The 22303-nt window shown below is 40.5% G+C and overlaps 1 protein-coding gene across 1 annotated transcript in view; it reads left to right on the forward strand.

The window, feature by feature from the left end:
- Positions 1–21470, forward strand: part of LOC133659977 (G patch domain-containing protein 8-like) — a 153927-nt gene extending 132457 nt beyond the window's left edge. Inside the window, exons 4-5 of the mRNA XM_062062938.1 lie at positions 6579–6709; positions 17810–21470. Coding sequence (XP_061918922.1) covers positions 6579–6709; positions 17810–21245 — 3567 coding nt within the window. The 3' untranslated portion in view covers positions 21246–21470. The remainder of the gene's footprint in view (positions 1–6578; positions 6710–17809) is intronic.
- Positions 21471–22303: the final 833 nt, after the last annotated feature.

Below are 22303 nucleotides of genomic sequence, written 5' to 3' on the forward strand. Positions count from 1 at the left end.
AAGTGTCATTCCAGGTCGTTACACTATGATTTACCAATCAAATGTGTGCTTATTCTAGTGTCATTTATTATGAATCTTAATTTATAAATATTAATCATTAAATGCTGTTAGTATATTAAATAAATACTAATAAATATATATTTTTTACAAACAGGAAGTTGCAGGAATGTACACATGATCCCCTGCTTACATCTCATTGTGCAACATGTGAATGTTTTAATGGGAACTAAATGCAATGTCTGAAAGGGGTACAAACTATTTCCAAAGCAGGACCTCCACCCAGACAAACAATACAAGTACACAGTTCATGAAAAACAATATTTGTTGTTATTGTCATTGTAAGTGGGCCTAAACACTTATATTAGAAATGGAAATGACTGCTGTCATTTGATTATATTAATAAGAGAATGTTGTCTGTCTATCTGTGTTGGCCCTACGATGAGGTGGGGACTTGTCCAGGGTGTACCCCGCCTTCCGCCTGAATGCAGCTGAGATAGGCTCCAGCGACCCCGAAAGGGACAAGCGGTAAACAATGGATGGATGGATGGAGATTGAAGTTGTTATTTGGTCAGGTTTGGCACAGGTGTGCTGCTGGTGTAGCCACAGTGTGCACGTCTGATGTTGCTCACATGGGCTCCACTGAATGCTCAGGGAGTTTTTGCGTTTGCTCACACATGAACAATTAGAGGGAACATTGATTGACACAGTGTGTACCTTCAGTGCTGAATGATGAGCAGAGGCAGAGTTAATCCTTAAGTGGTGGTGGTGGTGGGAAAGTAGCATTGGAGTCTCTGTCTCTCTTTACTAGCTACGTCGAAGCATGTTGCTTATGTAGCTTGTTTCAGCAGATTTGAATTGCTGTTTTGGGCAGTAGCTGGGATCTTTGATCCAAAGCACAATTTACATTTAATTAAAATGTTATTTTCTTTGTGCTCGACAAAAGAAAAGTAGTGAAAATATCTCCATGTTAACAAACTCGACTGATCAGACACGCCCCCCCTCCTCTCTCTCTTCCCTCCCCACACTCACACTCACACTCACACACACAAAGAGCGCACGTCTCTCTTCTCCGGCTTGTGACACAAGAAGAATCAGAACCATGACACTGCAGCGCTCCGATAAAACACACTTTATACTACATAAAAAGTAACGTAAAATAACGCAGTAACACATCATATGGTAACGGTAACTGAGTTACTGAATATAAAAAATAACGCGTTAGATTACTAGTTACCGCCGAAACTAACGGCGTTACAGTAACGCGTTACTTTGTAACACGTTAGTCCCAACACTGCTGGTTGATATGTGTGACAGGGAGAACAACTAATATGGTTAACATTATGATCAAAAAATAAATATAAAATAATAGCCATTTCCAGACTTCCCTGCTCTTGCATCTCCCCTTCTATTGACACTATAGCCTGTGTTTTCTTATCGTCTTTTAATTTATTTTTCCATCCTAACTCCAACTATAACCCTTTTTCATCAAATTCAGAATCATTGAAAGGATCGTTGCAAATTACACTTGTCTCTCCCAAGCTAATTAGACTGGAGAGGTCCATACTTTCCTCATTTTGCCATCATTTGGATATGTTTGCAGGCTGACCTTCTTTAGTTATAAATGATAAATGGGTTATACTTGTATAGCGCTTTTCTACCTTCAAGGTACTCAAAGCGCTTTGACAGTATTTCCACATTCACCCATTCACACACACATTCACACATTGATGGCGGGAGCTGCCATGTAAGGCGCTAACCAACACCCATCAGGAGCAAGGGTGAAGTGTCTTGCCCAAGGACACAACGGACGTGACTAGGATGGTAGAAAGTGGGGATTGAACCCCAGTAACCAGCAACCCTCCTTGTGCTGCTACAACCTGCAACAATGCATCTGGCAGACGTATTTGATCATGTCTTCAAATTCTGTGCAAAAATATCATGATTCGGGATGATGATGCCACCGAAACACATATGACGCAATATGAAATCATCTCCAGTCGTCTGCGGATGACGTCAACAGGCTGATGGAGGCCCGCCCACATTTTGGCGCTAAAAATGGGTATTCCAAAATGTGCTCAAACCCGTTAGTAAAGAAGCCTTAAATCACTACAGTGTCTAGTTTGAAGTAATTTTACATTTAGGTACAATTTTTGGGCCAGAACTATTAAATAAGTGCTAAAGTTGTCAACATTACAGGAGCCCGTAAAGCATTGATGGTTTAATAATAATAGCACATTGATCTGAATATAAGATGATTCCATTTACTTTGAGACCTGTTTTTGGAAAAATATTCAACAAATTGTAATACTTTTTTCCATGGCTGCATCTCTGCAAGTCACAGGTAGCGTGTTTGAGTGACAGGAAGAAATGCTCTTGTTCACTTAGGGGAAAATTATTTGTCACCACCTGAAATTTTGCATGTATACAGTTGTAGAATATGGATGTTGCCTTGTCTATTACTGCCTTTTTTTCCGGGGGACAAAATACCATCTTATATTTGAGTGTATATTGTACATTTTACCAATACAGTACATAGTATTCACAACTACGTGCCAAAAATACATTTACATATGTATAAAACATTCCATGGGATATTTAGCAGGGGGATTTGGGATATGTCAGCATAAGCTACATTTCCCAAGCAGGGAGAGTTTGTATTTGAAAATACACCAATTGACCCAAATATAAGACAATCGTTTTTTTCTCCCTAGTAAATAATCTGAGAAGGTGACGTCTTATATAGAGCGTCTCAAAATGTACACATGCCAACCAGCAGATCATGTGATATTACGTTTGTATTTAGACCAGTGATGTCAATCAGGTTAAATGCAGCCCACAAGATGAGTTTCCCTAGTGTAAAATTGAGCTGCATTTCTTAAGTAAAAAAAACTGCTGTTCTAAATGTGTCCACTGAATGTCGCAACAGCAATTCTGTTAGGCAAGCGAATAGTTACCGGGACGAGCAAGTATACCAAGCAAAAGGTACACGCTAAAACACGGATGTGACTCATCCCCTCGACCCAATGTAAAACAAACAGGAGTAAAATAAACAATTGGTAACCCCACTTAAATTTCTGCATGAGATTTTTACATTGATATAGATCTGTAAAAATTGCCTTCTGTGCAAATTTAAAGAAAGTGAACAGTGGAAATGACAAATTAGGTAGATAGATTGAAGCGTTTTTATTTATGCTTTATTTGTTCAATCGTAGATGACTTAACGTTTAATTGCTTTGTAGATACTCTGAGAACAAGTCTAAGTTCATTGTGTTTTTCAAGGAGTTTTTAAAACTGCACCAATCTTTTCTTCACAATTGTCAACTATCTTGAAGTGTTTTATCAAGAGGATTGTTTGTGATATGTACATTTTCAGAATGTGCTTGTTCTATTTTGGGCCAAAGGAGAACAAAGAAAACAATCTGAAGTTGTCGTAGTTGTATTTTTAAGTTATTATTCTATGGTTTTACTCGTCTGGCCCACGTAGGAATAGATTTTCCTCCATTCGGCCCCTGAGCTAAAATTAGTTTGACACCGCTGATTTAGACCAACACTCTCAAAGAGATATTACAGCATTAACCCAAATATAAGACAATGTTTTGTTCCGGAGAAATAAATTTCACAAAGAAAGTCGTTTTATATTCCTGGTCTTGAGAGTTACACATCCAAACTCTGATATCATGTGATGTCATTTAGATCAACACTCTCAAATAGATATTACAGATATTATAGCATTAACATAACATAACATAAGATGTTTTCCCTAGAAAGATATATAACAATCAATCAATCAAAGTTCATTTATATAGCCCTTAATCAGGTGCCTTGAAGTGCTGCACAAACTACATTATTCATGATAATGTGAGAGTCCAGACTATTGGGGGCAAGCACAGGGTTGTAGGAGGTCACCTTCCCGGTCACAGAAGAGTGGTCACTAGGTCAGGATTTAGAACAGCTAGCACTACCTCCAGACTGATATCTCTCCAGGGATTAACCGTAGACATCTGGCAAAAAGAGAGAGAAGCGGCAGATCAACTGGTCCTCAACAGCCTATTTAAAAGCTACAGTAAATAGATGAGTTTTAAGGTGTGATGTATATGCGTTTACCGAGGTGGCATCTCTAACTTTTGCCAGTAGGACATTCCGGTGTATTGGAGCCCGAATAAGAAATGCTCTGGAGGCCGAATAAGAAACGCTCTGGAGCCTGCAGACTAAGGTTTGGGCTCTGGGAATCAGAGGGGTTAGTGCATCTGCCTCACAATACGAAGGTCCTGGGTTAGATCCTGCGCTCGGGATCTTTCTGTGTGGAGTTTGCATGTTCTCCCCGTGACTGCGTGGGTTCCTTCTGGGTACTCCGGCTTCCTCCCACTTCCAAAGACATGCACCTGGGGATAGGTTGATTGGCAACACTAAATTGGCCCTAGTGTGTGAATGTGAATGTGAGTGTGAATGTTCTCTGTCTATCTGTGTTGGCCCTGTGATGAGGTGGCGACTTGTCCAGGGTGTACACCACCTTCCGCCCGAATGCAGCTGAGATAGGCTCCAGCACCCCCCGCGACCCCGAAAGGGAAAAGCGGTAGAAAATGGATGGATGGATGAATCACAAAAAGGCTGGTGTTCTTTGAACATAGGTTTCTGAAAGTAATGTAGGGGTATACAATACAAACAAAGTGGTGTCTTATATACGAGGTCTAGAAAGTTACAGATGCCAACCAGCAGATCATGTAATATGATTTAAACCAACAAACTCAGACAAAGATTACAGCAATGACCGTAATATAAGACAATATTTTTTGCCTAGAAATAAATCTTACAAAGAAAGGTTGTCTTATATTAACACATGCCAACCAGCAGATCATGTGATATAATTTAGATAAACACTCTCATAGAGATATTACAGCATTGACCCAAATGTAAAACTTTCCTAGAGAAAAATCTGACAAATCTTATATTCAGGGTCTCCAGATTTACATATGCAAACCAGCCAAATGTTGAAGGAAAAACAAAGGCCCAAAAAATAAGTTTTAGTAAAATTGTTGTTGTTGACAGCCAAGATGTATTTTTAATCCTTCTGGATTTTGCTAATTTATTTCAGGTCACTTCCTTCAAATTCATTTTTTTAATTTTTAATTTTTATTTATCTCCTTCATTGATGTGCATCTTTGATCGATAGACAATTACACCACAATTATTCAATTATACATTTACACACCAATGCCTGAGAAGGAGCAGGATGAAGAAAAATCTTATATTTCCCTGCCCCCTTCAACATAATACGTTGTCTTACTTAATGATATCATATAAACCAACAATTGCATCCAAATATAACGAAAACGAACAAAAAAACACACAAAAAAACACAAGTGCAAAACTTCATGAAGTACAAACCGAACAAAAAAAAAACAAATAAATTAATATACACCTCACAGGATGATACAAAACAAATACAAAACCAGGCAAAAAATAAGTAAAATAATAAATATAAAGCAAAATGTAAACACTTATGGCTGTCCATATGATTTTATTGTTCTGTCTTTATATTTTTTTTTTCAAATGGAATATATTTTTACAATCTTTTATCTCATTGTAAAGAGAATTCCATAGTTTAACCCCCACCACTGATATACACATTTGTTTTAAAGTTGTCCTTGAATGCTGATGTTGGAAATGACCTTTTCTTCTATGCTCTTCATTCTCAGAAGTGATGACAGACATTTTTTGTAAATTTGCTGGTAATGTTTTACTTTTAGCCTTAAACATGACACATAATGTCTGTAACTTTACTAGCTCCTGTAATTTCAATAAACCCAAATTAATCAAAAATATGTTAGTGAGTTCCAAGTAATCTACTTTATGAAAAATCCTTATAGCTCTTTTCTGTAGTTGATACAATGCCTTTATGTTACTCTTATATGTGTTCCCCCACACTTCCACACAGTAGCTGATATATGGCAATATAAGTGCACAATACAATATACGCATTGCCCTATAATTTAACACATATTTTACCTTATTTAATATAAAAATACTCTTAGACATCTTTTTCCATACATGTGCAATATGAGATTTCCATGTCAGACCGTCATCCAGTATCACTCCTAAAAATCTAAGTTCAGAAACCCTTTCAATATCAATTCCATCTATTGACAGTTTGATCGTTTCCTCCCTTTTCCTCTTACAAAAAATGTAAATGTTCTCGTTATAAAACATGGAAAGTTGTGTGCTTTTAAACTTTGCATTGCAGCATTATTTTCAACTAGCCCAGCCCATGTTTTTAGTAACGCTCAAAGCTTCAACTCTAAAGTTGTGACGACAAGCAGAAGATGCCCTGAAAAGATGATCATTATTATGTCCTCCATCATCTCTACTGTGTCTGCATTCCACTATTCACCCGTTTATTTGCTCCCAAGCTGAGCACTGACGGAAAGCTGCTTTCGTCTAGCCTGAATGGAGTTAATTGTGTTACATGTTTTAGAGCGCAACGTCTGCGAGCGCCAAGTGCGGTTTTGAAAGAAGGCCGCCTACAGCCTCCCTGAAACTAATCTATCCCTCACCCTTCCCTTAATGTGTGTTTGCTGCAGAGGCTGAAGGAACTCAAGCAGCGGGAGTTTGCTCGCAACGTAGCCTCAAAGTCATGGAAGGACCAACGCAAGCAGGAGAAGGCTCTCAGACGCCTGCACCAGCAGGCACAGCTGCAGCAGGAGAGGCAGCGGTGAGTGTGTTAATGTTTGTGGCCGTGTGTGTGTGCGTGTGTGTGTGTGTGTGTGTGTGTATAAAATAAGATCAGGAGTCCGCCGAGGTTGGAGTGCGTCACATCCAGTCAATGTTTCTTAGATTTGATGGATGCATCCACAGATGTGGGAGCACTCAGTTGGCCTACAGGGGCCACAGGTGAAGTAAATAGAACATGAAGATACTCTTACTTACAAAGAGGGAAAAAAAGAAAGAGTCATATATCACAAGGAAGTTATATTTCAGGTTAAGTTACAAGCTGATAATGGCCATAAACAAAACAAAAAGCCCCTGCCTTTAATGGCGTGATTTACTGAGATCCAAATAACTACTAAATAGCGTGTGCAAACTATAAAATTGAGTGTGCTATTAGTGCGGGTGTTGCGGGTGATTTATTAAGTCTATGTAAGTAAGTATCCATCTATTTTCTACCGCTTATCCCTTTCGGAGTCGTGGGGGGTGCTGGAGCTTATCTCAGCTGCATTCGGGCGGGCAAGTCGCCACCTCATCACAGGGCCAACACAGATAGACAGACAACATTCACACTCACAGTCACACACTAGGGCCAATTTAGTGTTGCAGATCCACCTATCCCCAGGTGCATGTCTTTGGAGGTGGGAGGAAGCCGGGGTACTCGGAGGGAACCCGCGCAGTCACAGGGAGAACATGCAAACTCCACACAGAAAGATCCCGAGCCCGGGATTGAACTCAGGACCTTCGTATTGTGAGGCACACGCACTAAACCCTCTGTAAGTACATTTTATTTATAAAGCGCTTTTCACAGAAAAAAATCACAAAGCGCTATACTAAACATAGGTGAAATAAAATCAAAACAACAGGAGCAACATCAGAAAAAGGATACAAAGTGGATTAAAAATGATAATTAAAAAGGTGCATTAACTAAAAGCTTTACTAAAAAGACAAGTTTTCAAATGTATCTTAAAAGTGTCAACACAGTCGAGGTCACAGAGGGACTGGTGCAAGTTGTTCCAGAGTCTGGGAGCTTATAGCCTGGAATGACAGGTCTCCACGGGTTTTAAAATGAGTTTTTGGGATCTTTAGAAGACCTGAGGCTACGCCCTGAGGAGTAGGGGCATAATAAGTCAGTGATGTACTGAGGGCCCCCACCATGCTACGCACATTATCATAATTGATAACAAGTGCAAAAATGGTGCAGACGGCCCTATTTAAATTAGGTTTTTTTTGTGTAACATATTTTTTGGACTGTAAGGCGCACTTAATTTTTGAGAAAATGAAAATATATTAACAGTGCGCCTTATGACTCGGTGCTCCTAATGTATGGATTAATTCTAGTTGTGCTTACCGACCTTGAAGCAATTTTATTTGGTACATGTTTTAATATTAAACCTGGCGTATACTCTCGCGGAAGCTTGCACAGGCAACACCGTCGTCCCCCCTCCCCTCCCCCTACATAGCCTCCCTGCACCTCCCAATCCCAAATCCTAGGTTCACGTCGCTGGCAATCCAGAACGCAGAGCTGTGATTGGTCAGTGTTTGCCAGGGAGGGTCCCTAAACACAGGCGCAGACTCTGTGCTTGAAATGCACAAATAATTGAATGTAATAAAACAACAGCGATTAAACAATTGCATGATGCCGAATGCAGCTGAGATAGGCTCCAGCACCCCCCGCGACTCCAAAAGGGACATTTTGTTTGTGATCGTTTTTCATATATAAGGCGCACCGGATTATAGGGCGCATTAAAAGGAGTCATATTATTATTATTTATTTCTAAATGTAAAACACTTCCTTGTGGTCTACATAACATGTAATGGTGGTTCTTTGGTCAAAATGTTGCATAGATGATGTTTTACACATCATCTTCAAGCGGTAGAAAATGGATGGTTGGATGATGACAACTAATATTGTGCACTTAATGTCTCGATGCACTCTAAAATAAATTACTGAATGTGTTGTTTTGACTTTTTGTGTTGTTGTTGCGTCCAGAAAATGTCACAAAGTACGGCACTCTTTTTGACTTTTATTACCAATCTTGTGCTAACAGGTTTAATTCCGACACATATTCTCTCTCATGCGCACGCGTCTTTTTCTCTCACACAGACACAGTACTCTGAACATGACCATAGAGATAAACACCAGCATGCCGTTTGCTAAAAATAGTTATCTAACAGTTTTATTTACATGATAGCACTCTCTTGTCCCATGGTCCAAACGGCAAATAGCGTTGCAAATAATAATAGCGTCCTCTGCCGCGACTCGTTCAGAAGTTGCACGGTCCATCTTCCCAAAGGTATTTTCCTCTGGTTTATAAGTAAAACGTCCATTGAAAGTAATCTGATGATTGTGAATGATTAGTCCCAGTATAGACACAGATGTTGACGTTGTCGCTTCACAGGAAGGAAATAGAGTATCTAGTCAACAACAGCTGCAGTTGTTCCTTTTGGAGACACTGCCCCTTGGAGTTTTGGAAGAGAGTTACAAGTCTGGTAGTAGACTCGCTAAGGAAGCGCTAAAAATTACCGGTACAACAAAGATGACGGGGAGAAGACTGTGTCGAAGTGGAGGCACATAAATAAGATTCCCCACAAAACTTTTTCAACATCCTTTTCAATATCCTCTTGTTGTGGGGTAGTGGCTCGTACATGCACATGCATCCTCCACTATCGGCATTTCTAATAGAAAGTAGCTCTAATTTATCATATTTTCCGGACAATACGGCGCACCGGATTATAAGGCGCACTGCCAATGAAGGTCTATTTTTGATCGTTTTTCATATATAAGGCGCACTGGATTATAGGACGCATTAAAAGGAGTCATACTTTTTTTTTTTTTTTCTAAATGTAAAACACTTCCTTGTGGTCTACATAACATGTAATGGTGGTTCTTTGGTCAAAATGTTGCATAGATGGGACGGCGTGGCGAAGTTGGTAGAGTGGCTGTGCCAGCAATTGGAGTGTTGCTGGTTACTGGGGTTCAATCCCCACCTTCTACCTTCCTAGTCATGTCCGTTGTGTCCTTGGGCAAGACACTTCACCCTTTGCCTCTGATGGCTGCTGGTTAGCGCCTTGCATGGCAGCTCCCGTCATCAGTGTGTGAATGTGTGTGTGAATGGGTAAATGTGGCAATACTGTCAAAGTGCTTTGAGTACCTTGAAGGTAGAAAAGCGCTATACAAGTATAACCCATTTATCATTTATCATAGATGATGTTTTACACATCATCTTCAAGCCACTTTCTGACAGTCGCTTCCGGATGCGCATTTTGTGGGCGGTCTTATTTACGTGGCTCACCTTCGGCAGCGTCTTCTCCCCGTCATCTTTGTGGTAGCGGTGTAGCGTGCAAGGACGGGGGTTGAAGAAGTGTCAAAAGATGGAGCTAACTGTTTTAATGACATTCAGACTTTTCTTAAACAAATAACAGAGCAGAGTCTCCTCATCCGGAAACAACAACACCGGAAATTTGTCCCGTGAAAAACTGTCCGACCGGAACTCTAATAACTAAAGTTCCTTGGGTGATTAATGTAAACTCACTATACCGGTATGTTTTAACGCTTTCATGGCGAGTTTACTGACAGATATAAGTAAGAACTTTACACTACTTTATATTAGAAAAGGCAACTGCAGAGGGTGAATGTCACATAACAAGAAGATAGAGAAAAAGAAAGAAGCTTATCGACTACAGTGTCATCACAGACTACAAAGGCGGACACGCACAATTTTTCAGGATTTATGCAGATCCCAAATACAGATCAGCAGGTACCAGAAGGTAAGAAAAGTTGCTTTTGCATAAAATTGCAAAACAAAACGCTAGATAATGTCTTACCTTATACATACACACCATAAAAATACCCGTATGTTGAAGCACATCAAACGACGCATCCTACTCTTATCTCTTATGTTTGACTGCCATCTACTGGTCACACTTAACATTACACCATGTACCAAATAAAATAGCTTTGGGGTGGGTAAGCGCAACCAAACTTATTCACTACGTTAGGCGCACCGGGTTTTAAGGCGCATTGTCGAGTTTTGAGAAAAAAAAAAGATTTTAAGTGCGCCTTGTAGTCCGGAAAATACGGTATATTCATCAGACGCCATATGGAAGCGCTAAAAGCTACAATATGGCTCACGGGGAAAAGATGCAATCAAAGTGGAGACATGTAAATCAAACCGCCCACAAATCTTCACATTTTGAAGAAATGGTCAAAAAGTGGCTTGAAGATGGTCTGTAAACAGAGGTGAGTAGAGTAGCCAGAAATTGTACTCAAGTAAGAGTACTGTTACTTTAGAGATGTATTACTCAAGTAAAAGTAAGGAGTAGTCACCCAAATATTTACTTGAGTAAAAGTAAAAAGAATGTTGTGAACAAACCACTCAAGTACTGAGTAACTGATGAGTAACCTGTTTGTTTAATGATGACGGCAATAAATAATGCACAAAAACATAAAAATAGCAATGAGCAAATTCAGAGGCAAAAATATCTCTTAAGCAACTAAAACTTAAACTTAGACTTAGACTTAGACTTCCTTTTTATTGTCATTCAAATTTGAACTTTACAGTACAGATAAGAACTAAATTTTGTTGCATTAGCTCATTGTAGTGCAGGATAAAAAAGCAATAAGGTGCATATATAAATAAATAAAAAGATTACTGTACAGATAAATATATTGCACTTCTTCATATGCATCCACGTTTATGGATGTATGTTATATTGTCTTTTTTATTCCAGCGAGTTAATCCATTTTGGGGGGGGGTTGAGGGGATAATTATGATGCGTTCAAGAGCAAACAATAATATATATTAAATAATAATACATTAACATTAAAAAAAATTAAGGCAAATTAAACCACAATAGCTTAACAGCACCATAGGCTCAGTAGGCAGAGATTACAAAGGAAAATAAAAAGTTAGCCTTTACGCAAATCATAAACTGATAGGTGTGGGCTGCATCTGGGAACACACTGATTGGTGTGTGTGCAACTATGCGTGCGTGCGTGCGTGCGTGCGTGCGTGCGTGTGTGTGTGTGTGTGTGTGTGTCTATGAGGCTGCAGTACGTTAATAAATGTCCCCACACGATGTACATTTGACAGTGATTCATAGCAGGGAAGCTAACATCAGCCTACGGACAGCCAAAATATCTACTAACGTTACTTACCGCGATGTGCTTTGTTGAGTTCATGTAAGCTTAAGCTTGTTAATCATGGGACCGCCTGGCTCTGTTTGATTGGTGAAACGGAGTCAAACGTCACGAGCATGTGATTGGTGAAACGCAGGCATGCGATAGATCCTACTTTGAAGGTCTGTCTGACAAACCAAAACAAACAAAGCGTGCATTAACAGATCGATATAAATCAGTAGCGAGTAGCGAGCTGAATGTAGATAAATGGAGCGGAGTAAAAGTAGCGTTTCTTCTCTATAAATATACTCAAGTAAAAGTAAAAGTATGTTGCATTAAAACTACTCTTAGAAGTACAATTTATCCCAAAAGTTACTCAAGTAGATGTAACGGAGTAAATGTAGCACGTTACTACCCACCTCTGTCTGTAAAACATAATTTATGCAAAATGTTGACCGAAGAACCACCCCTACATGTTATGTAAACCACAAGAAAGTGTTTTAAATGTAAAAAAAAAAAATCATAACATGAACCCTTTAAGTCATTCATGTGTTCAATGATGGAATTTCTGGACAGACATTATGTCTAATTTTTTCATTTCTGACTGAAATATGTTGATTGTCAACACGAGTACAGAAGATTATCTCTCTCCATCATTTTTCATTGCAGCCTTTGCAGCAATCGCCTCCTTCTGGTTCTGCTGTTTGTGCATAACTTTGCCAGATTGCACGCACATTTCTAAAATACTAAATAGAGACACAAAACAGCATCTGTTTGAAAAAAGTATGAAAAATTAAATTGCAAAGCACATCTTCCCCTCCTAGAATAGTTTGGAATCATGGTATACTCTGCATATATATATATATATATATATATATATATATATATATATATATATATATATATATATATATATATATATATATATATATATATATACACATGAAGACGGACATGCTAAAAGGATTGCTCTCGCTATTTTGCTCATGTAAGAGACACATCCTTTATGTATGAGCTTAGTAGGTCAGCTTTGCGTGTGCTATCAAGTTTGCATGTGCTTTAATTAGGGTGGTCCAAAAAAATGCATTACCTCGTGGGATTAAGCACAAAAAATATTGTAGTAATCTTGTATATATATGCAGATGAATCATGCTATTAATTTTTATTGTGCATGCTACTTTACCTTAACCACAGATGGTTACCTAGAAGGTGGCGCGCGTTGTCATACGGTCAGTGATGAGGTCAATGCATACATCAGTTTAAAGATGAGTGAGGAGACTCTGACTGGTGTGCTCGCTGGCAAATGCCACTCTAAAATGCATCCATAAAACTGTTACCAAGTTTTGAGCAAATAAATAACGTGCATTCAAGTAACACATTTAAAAAATGTCCCTCTATGAAATTCTGACAATACAATTGCTTTTGTGTCTTTAAAGATAATTTAGTAGTAGGTGAGTGAATACCTGATTAATGTAAATTTAAAGGCCTACTGAAATGCGATATTCTTATTTAAACGGGAATAGCAGGTCCATTCTATGTGTCATACTTGATCATTTTGCGATATTGCCATATTTTTGCTGAAAGGATTTAGTAGAGAACATTGACGATAAAGTTCGCAACTTTTGGTCGCTGATAAAAAAGCCTTGCCTGTACCGGAAGTAGCAGACGATATGCGCGTGACATCACAGGTTGTGGAGCTCCTCACATCTGCACATTGTTTACAATCATGGCCAACAGCAGCGAGAGCGATTCGGACCAAGAAAGCGACGATTTCCCCATTAATTTGAGCGAGGATGAAAGATTTGTGGATGAGGAAAGTGAGAGTGAAGGACTAGAGGGCATGCCACAAATTAATCCCGCATAACAAACACCTCCCACCTCCCGTCCATATAACCCGCCAATACAACTCAAACACCTGCACAACACACTCAATCACACAGCCCAAAGTACCGTTCACCTACCCAAAGTTCATACAGCAGATATATTTCCCCAAAGTCCCCAAAGTTACGTATGTGACATGCACATAGCGGCACGCACGTACGGGCAAGCGATCAAATGTTTGGAAGCCGCAGCTGCGTACTCACGGTACCGCGTCTGCGTATCCAACTCAAAGTCCTCCTGGTAAGAGTCTCTGTTGTCCCAGTTCTCCACAGGCCAATGGTAAAGCTTGACTGTCATCTTTCGGGAGTGTAAACAATGAAACACCGGCTACGTGTTTGTGTTGCTGCAGCTGGTCGCAATACACCGCTTCCCACCTACAGCTTTCTTCTTTGCTGTCTCCATTGTTCATTGAACAAATTGCAAAAGATTCACCAACACAGATGTCCAAAATACTGTGGAATTTTGCGATGAAAACAGACGACTTAATAGCTGGCCACAATGCTGTCCCAAAATGTCCTCTACAATCCGTGACGTCACGCGCAGGCGTCATCATACCGAGACGTTTTCAGCAGGATATTTCGCGCAAAATTTAAAATTGCACTTTAGTAAGCTAACCCGGCCGTATTGGCATGTGTTGCAATGTTAAGATTTCATCATTGATATATAAACTATCAGACTGCGTGGTCGGTAGTAGTGGGTTTCAGTAGGCCTTTAAAAGTGTGATTAATCTGATTTAGAAAATGTATCATTTTACAGCACAAATTGTAATATACGCAAACCCTTAGTAGATAAGGCCCTAAGTGTATTTCCACAAATGAACTCATTATGATGCTACGTCTCAATTGTCAGATGTTTCTTCCACTATTTTAATGCTTTTTTCCTGATTTGTTCTGTGTGAACAACACTTAATACAATATGGGGAAACGCTGCAATCGTCCGGCGTTAAAGGTAGTATCAGAGCCACAACAGAGTTGCAATAGCGGCTGTATGAAATGGTATTCACAATGCCTTTACATGAGTGTAAAGTTTAAAACTTGTCCTGTTTTTGTTTTAACCTCACATATATTGCATGATATCATTTTAAACAAGCATTATTTCAATGAGTAACGGTCACCCTCTCAATAAACACCCTCATAATGGTCAAAACTTATTGCAAATACCAGAAAAAACAACTGGTAACCTCTTGTACTGCCTGGTGTGTTCTAAATTTCAAATATTAAAGTCACCAAAAAATAATTAGTGTTTAAACTTCCCTGCTGAAATAAAATAGTTATTTTGAAGCAAAGTCACATCTGGCTGTCAAATTATCACATTACTCACAATTGATTAATTACAGTCATATTTAGCACGTTATGTTTTTTCCATCCATCCATTTTCTACCGCTTGTCCCTCTGGGGATCGCGGGGGGTGCTGGAGCCTATATCGAGTTAATACAATTTTTAATCTCTAACATTACCGTCTCTCCATGTACAAAACAGCCTGTAAGTTGCCTCAAACCTCTGCTTGTGCTTGACTGTCAGCAACAACACTACCGTCATGCGGCACAAAGATAATGTGTGACAGCTCACACTCTTTCACAAGACTGATGGAGGCATTTAATGTAATACATTTAAACGAAAATACCACAAGTTGAGGGCTTTTCTCTGCATTTTAGGTGAGATTAAAAACAATTGATTAATCACATTAACTAATCAGAATTAAATGTTTATTTAATTGCTTGACAACACAGCGGTGCTCCAAAAAAGCGACTCACATCCAAATTGCGATTTTTATTTATCATATTCTAAACCAATGCATAATTTTAGAGATTGTATTTTAAAACAATTTAGATATTTATGTGTTGATTGGCAACACTAAATTGGCCCTAGTGTGTGAATGTGAGTGTGAATGTTGTCTATCTGTGAGGTGGCGACTTGTCCAGAGTGTACCCCGCCTTCCGGCCGAATGCAACTGGGATATGCGGCAGCACCCCTGCGACCCCGAAAGGACAAGCGGTAGAAAATGGTGGATGGTTTTACAAAATACTTTCTTTAAGAATACAGTTTTTAATCAAAAACATTGATCAACTTTTTTGATATTGTTATTATAAGTAGAAGTAGTAGTAGTAGTGGTATTGGTATTATTTTAATTACTATTATTGATACTGTCGCTTTTATGTTTTATTATTGCATTTAATAAATATTGTATATGTATCTCTTCACAATTGCTTTGTAAATTCCTAACCCAAGTATTGTGAAGATGGGATTGGGTTAGAGTTGGGGTCACTCTATCTTCTTTTATTAGATTGATTAACATTCTGTATTTTTTGCAAATAAAACAAAAATGTTAAAAAAAATGAAAGACATGTTTAGGCCAACACCGCTGGTACAAGTCAAACTTCAGCAGTCAAGAGAAGCTTTTGTAACGTGTAACCCTAAAAATATTGTATTAGAATTTAAGTATAACCCATTTATTTATTATATACCAAATAATATATTACGAAAATCATGTTGAATACAAAAAACAAAATAAAAATAATGAATCCCTGCTCTGTATTAACTAGGGACCACTAATCTAAAGGCATCACTACTGTATTTGCAATACCAAAGAATAAACAGCAAAAATAAACACAGAGAAATAGTTTGGAATTGCGACTAACTCTCGTTAGTGGCTTAGAACAATGTGTGGGTTTAAAAGGCACCCTTGAAAATGGTTCAGGTCATATCTCACAAACTGAATTTTTAAAATCCAAATTGATGATTCGGCTTCAACCTATGCTCCCTTGTCCTGTGGTGTCCCTCAGGGTTCAGTTCTAGGACCAATCCTGTTTTCAGTGTACATGCTGCCCATTCAACACATTTTTAAAAAACATAATATATCATAACATCTTTATGCGGATGATACGTAAATCTATGTTCCTTTAAAGAAGAAAAGTGACACATGTTTAAAATCACTTTTAAAATGTCTTGAGGACATAAAAGCATGGTTGGTGGTAAACTTTCTGAACTTAAATTAGAACAAGACGGAAATTATTTTATTTGACTCAAAAGTAAAACAGAATGCTCACCCCAATGACCTGGACCCCCTGATGCCATATTTAAAACCCACAGTCACATTCTTGGTTTTAAGTTTGACATTGATTTTATATTAAAACATCAGATTAACTCCGTTTTACGATGTAGTTTTTAATCATCTAAGACTTTTAGCAAAAATTAAATCAGTTTTATCTTTTAACGACTCTGAGTGGTTAATCCATGTTTTTATTTAATCACGTTTGGACTACTGCAACTCCCTCTACATTTGAATGAACCAGGCCTCAATTGCTGGATTGCAGTTAGTCCAAAATGCTGATGCTCGCATTTTAACTGGCACTAAAAAACATGAACACATTACCCCCATTTTAGAATTCCTTCACTGGCTCCCAGTTCATTTTAGAATTCATTTTAAAATATTTTGGTTTGTTTTTAAATCTTTTAACGGATTAGCGCCACAACATATGTCAAACCTTTAAAAAATGTACACCCCCACAAGGTCTCTGAGGTCAGCTGATCAGTTTCTTCTTGTCGTCCCAAAAAACTGTTTAAAATCCAGAGGTGATCTTGCATTTTCTGCTGTGGCTTCAAACTATGGAACAATATCCCTATTAGTATTCGGTCGGCTGCCTCTTTAGTGAGTTTTAAATTACGTCCTAAAACATATTTTTACTTTTTGGCTTTTAAACCAGCATGAGAGTTGTGTGATTTCAGTCTATTTTATTTTCTCTGATATATTTTATGTATTTATTTGTTTTTTATAGTTAAATGTTTTATATTACTGACTTTCCTAGTATGTATGTCTCAACTTCTGTGCAACACTTTGTGAAACTTCTATTGTTTTTTGAAACGTGCTACATAAAGTGGATTGGGTTGGATTGGATTAGTACTAGAACATCTTTTCAAAATTTACTATAGCAATTTATCCTACCAAATCAACTATAATACCTCTAATAATCTAATACTAAACCTTCTAATTACTGACCCTATTCACAGAGTGAGTAAATAGGTTTGTCTTACGAAAAAGTTGTCGTCTTTCTGCGTGAATAAACAGAAACAAAGTGAATATGTTCTGTCTGATCTGTCATTGCAGAATCCAAGGAAGGACATACGAGCTAAAAAGTGCTGTGAGGCTGGTTAGCCAGCAGCTGCAGCATCATAAGCATCAAGATAGAGGCATGGAACACAAAGCCTGCAGCCCAGCGGACAAATGTGAAGCATTCAAACACACACAGAGGCCCCCAGCCAAACAAGGCAGTACATCTCTACTGAGCCACCAACGAGTAAATCCTTGCCGGCCTCCCTCCCAAATACCGCTGGCCGCTCCAACTGAGTCTCGGCTAATCACTCACCCAGAGTCCAATACAGACCGTCCTGCAGTGAATCAGCAGCCTCTTGCGGGATGCCAGCTGCCTTTGGAGGGGCGGGGGCGAGCCGGAGGCAGGCGTGGGGTGTCCTTCTGTTTCTCGCGTAGGGGTCCTCGGCTGGAGCCCTCCGCCTCCGTCTTCTCTGACCAGGAAGAGGAGGAGAGAGAGAGGAGGGAGCAAATGAAACAGCGGATCAAGGGAATACTAGAGGATCTAGACAGGGAAATTGATAGTGTTGGACAAAGCAAAATGGGAGCTAAAGAAGGCACTGAAATAAGGGACATGGTGAAAGATAATCACAGTAATGATGGGAGTCATGCTGATAAGCAGGAATTAGGAGTCGGTGAAAGTGTGCACACGTCCGTCTTAAGTAAAGATGGCGCCACCTGTGTTCCATGGCCTGTCGGTTTACTTCAATTCACCAAGTCTCAGCCGTGCATCTCTTACAGCTGCAACCCAAACTGTATTAAGTTAGCCCAAACACCGACAGAAGAAGAACATGCACAAAATCTGCATCAACCGGATGCATCAAACTCATGCGAGTCTGCTATTCTTACACCTGACACTCATTACTGTTTACAAAAAGAGGAAAGGCTCGCACGCAAAGCGAAAGAAGCTGAGGAGAATGTAAAAGAAGAAGCACACCTGTTTGTTGAGAACAAAAAGCTTTCATCATCGGGGGAAGGATCAGAAGGAGCGTCACACATGCTAAGTATAGAGCATCGTGTGAAGGCAGCCTCCTTTCCATTTGACCCCACTCATAGTGACAGCTCTAACACAAAAACTCAGACTCCTCCGGGAGACAGATTAGTAGGCGCAACAGGGATCGGGGAGAGAGCCATCACAGCCCTAAGCTGTAAATTAGAATCTGTCACCAAGCTTGACACACACGGGATATTCATCAGACCGTCCAGGTGTGAGAACGAGAGTGAGACCATGTCGGAGCGTGCCAGCGCTCCTCATTTACACGGTTGTATCGTACGCAAAAAGAGCAAAAGTAAAAGAATCATAAAGAAGCTAGGGAAGAGAAAGAGGGGGGGAAAGGACACAAATAGGCAACAATCAGTAAGGTGTAAAGTAAGGAGTGTAGTCTCTGCGGTCTTCAATGGCAGTGACAGACGAGCGGAGAATGGAGGGAGGTGTGGGGAGGAAAGGGAGGTTTGGTTGGAAAGAGGAAGGGTATGGAGAGCTGGGAGCAGCTGTCTCCCGGGGAGATCTGAGGCCGAGCCAGTTTACGTGTCTGTTAGTAATAGGAGGCCTCACAGGAGCCACAGCTTGGGATCGCAGCGCCTGGCAAGCGGAGACCAAGGTGAACGCCGCCACGTCTCCTCCCAGTTCTCCAGAGGTACGCCTGGCGTGGAGTGGGAGGCGGCTCTCCGGAGATCTCACTGCTCCTTACACTCTTTCTCCCCAGGATGCAACTCAAAGCTGTTTTGGGAATCAGGTCACCATAGCAACCCCAGGAGTTTCATTGACTGCAGTTACCCTGACAACAGCTGTGGTAGCAGCCCGCAAAGAAAGAGAAAACTCCTCCACGGGGACAGAACATTCATTCACAGTAACCGAAATAGTTGGGGACGCTTTGAAGAGACAGACAGGGGAAGGCGGGTTGGTTCCAAAGACGGAGATTTGTTCTCAGACTCAGAACAGTGGGAGTGTCATGGGGATGAGTCTAGATGGGGATGGAGAAACAGAGCTTTTGGGTGGGATTGGGGCAACAGGGCCAGCCCAAGTCCAAGCAGCGGGCACAGGACAGGCAGGAGGTTAAGCACAGAAGACATGGATTGGGATAGGTGGACATTAGGCAGCAGTGACAGCTGGGAAGACCGGCGGACACGCAGGTCCACCTCAGGCTCCAGGACAGGACCTGACAGCAGATGGAGCCCCAGCTGTAAGTGGGGGTCTTCCCGCTCCCACTTTAGGTACTTTTCCAGTCCTGAATGGTGGACAAGCAGGCGGACATACAGCCCAGATAAAAAGTCCAGTCACAGTTCCCGCTCCTGCAGCCCATGTAGCAGCATCAACGTCTCTGAGCTGAGCTGGGACTGGAGCAAGAGCAGCACATGTTTAGAAATGACTTGTGGGATGTCCCCCGTCTCATCCCAGTTACCAAAGAAGGCAAGGATGCGCAGTGGCTCCAAATATCCCTCCCAAAACTCAGTATCAGCTCTGATCCCAGACCCCAACACCCACCACAGTGACAGCAATATGTCCCAGTTGGAAGACAATCATGGTGGAAGTTCTGTCTCCGTGACCACAGACACAATCATCCCATGCCAAAGTAATCCTGTACCCCAGAAACCAATAAAGACGTTGCTTCTCCCCCTCATTGGGAAACTCCCTGCAATCCAGAGAAAGGCTCGAAGGAGAAGAGAACAGTTGGAGAGGAGTCAGGAAAAGGATTGTGAGGACATGTTAAATCAGAAATTGGACATTGGACATCCTATTGGCTTGGCAAGCAGTATGCCAAATATGTGTGCAGTGGAGATCAGGACTGAAGGCAAGGACACGGGTAGAGAGCCCGCTACGCCAATCAGCTTTACTGCAGAGGAGATGGACAAGTATCGCCTCTTGCAGGAGCAAGCTAGGGAGCACATGCAGAAAGTTCTGGAACAAAGTGAGGAGAAGGCAGAGGTTCGCGTGAACTTGACATGCACCACCCAGGTGGACGACAGTGGGACTTCAGAGGAAAGGTGCATACCTGCATCCTCCCTCAAGCTTCCACATAATCATCATCACTCGATACAAACATGTCCGGTCCTCCAAGAGAGGCTCCTGCACATCAACCCACAGGAGGACTTGATCCAGCATTTAGCTGTGGGTGTCCCCAACCTTCCCCACCTTGCATTGACTCCGCCTTTAGCCAGCCTCCATCATTTTCTTTTGCAGCACGCCAACTTCTCACACGCAACCTCCCCTTCTGACATCCACCCAGCTCAGCTCACTCACTCCCTGGGCTTCCCTCATCACCTTCAGCCTTCTGCCTTCCCGCTCTCTTCACTGTTTCCCTCCATCCTTCTTGCTCATCACCCCATCCCTCTCCTCCCTCCTCTTCCTCCTCCTCCAGCGGCCGCCTTTCCCGCAAACCATCTCTCCACACTTGTGCCGCAGCCTTTCATGGACAGAGCATGGCCACTGAGGTTCCAACAGAAAGCCTTGTGACGTCCACATTAGACGTCTGTAGCAACGAAGAGCATGCTTTTGGTAATGGAGCTACAGTATGTTGTCAGAATCGACACACGCAGAAAGCCCGCCTGTTGACGGTTTTCAATTCAAAATATGTTTCATTCATTTATCCCCTGCTGCGCCGTGACACAAAATGACTTTGATCATTTGCTTATTTGACGATTCGAGCTCATAATAAAGAGAAAGGTGCACCTGCTATACAAAGACAAGCTGGGCTCGTGTCCTTTCTTTCTTTATGACCAGCTACCTTTTGGAGTGCAGCCTCCGTGCCTCCAATAAAGTGCCGACAACAATGGAAACATTGCAACTCTCGCCTTTCATACCAGTGACCCGAGCCAACTTTCAACCAACATAAATAAATAAAGTCTTCCAATCGGCCGTAATGACGGCAACAACTACTCAGCCCGTTCACATGAGAAATTAGTCTCAATTAAATGTGCTTGGTAGTTAGTAGAAAAGGTGGCCTTTTGGGGCGATACAAATAAAATAAATGTACTGTAATTAAATTGTCATGCATGAACCTGATTTTTTTTTTTTTAAATATTACATTTTAAAGCAGGCGTGTCAAACGTAAGGCCCGAGGGCCGGATCAGGCCAGCAAACAGGTTTTATCCGGCCCACGGGATGAGTTTGCTAAGTATAAAAGTTAACCTGAAATTTTTGAATGAAAGAAACTGCTGTTCTAAATGTATCCACTAGATGTCGCAATAGAATTTTTTTGTATCTTTGTAGGTGATGCTACCCACATGTTAGTACATCAGTCGAGGAAAATGATCAAACTACATAAATAATCCTGTAATTTGATTTTGAAATAATTTTTTTAATCTTGATTGAAAATTAACACCAATGAGTTGAATGATGAACATTATGACATAATTCATTCATAAAATATAAATAACGACGAATAAATTAACCGCAACATGAGAATTGTGATTTGTACAATTTCAGAATGAGCTTCTTCTATTTTTTAACAAAGAAAACAATCTGAAGTTGTCTTTATTTTTAAGTTATCGTGCTGTGATTTTACCAGTTCA

Source organism: Entelurus aequoreus, linkage group LG11 (assembly GCF_033978785.1).
Source record: "Entelurus aequoreus isolate RoL-2023_Sb linkage group LG11, RoL_Eaeq_v1.1, whole genome shotgun sequence".
Lineage (NCBI taxonomy): Eukaryota > Metazoa > Chordata > Actinopteri > Syngnathiformes > Syngnathidae > Entelurus > Entelurus aequoreus.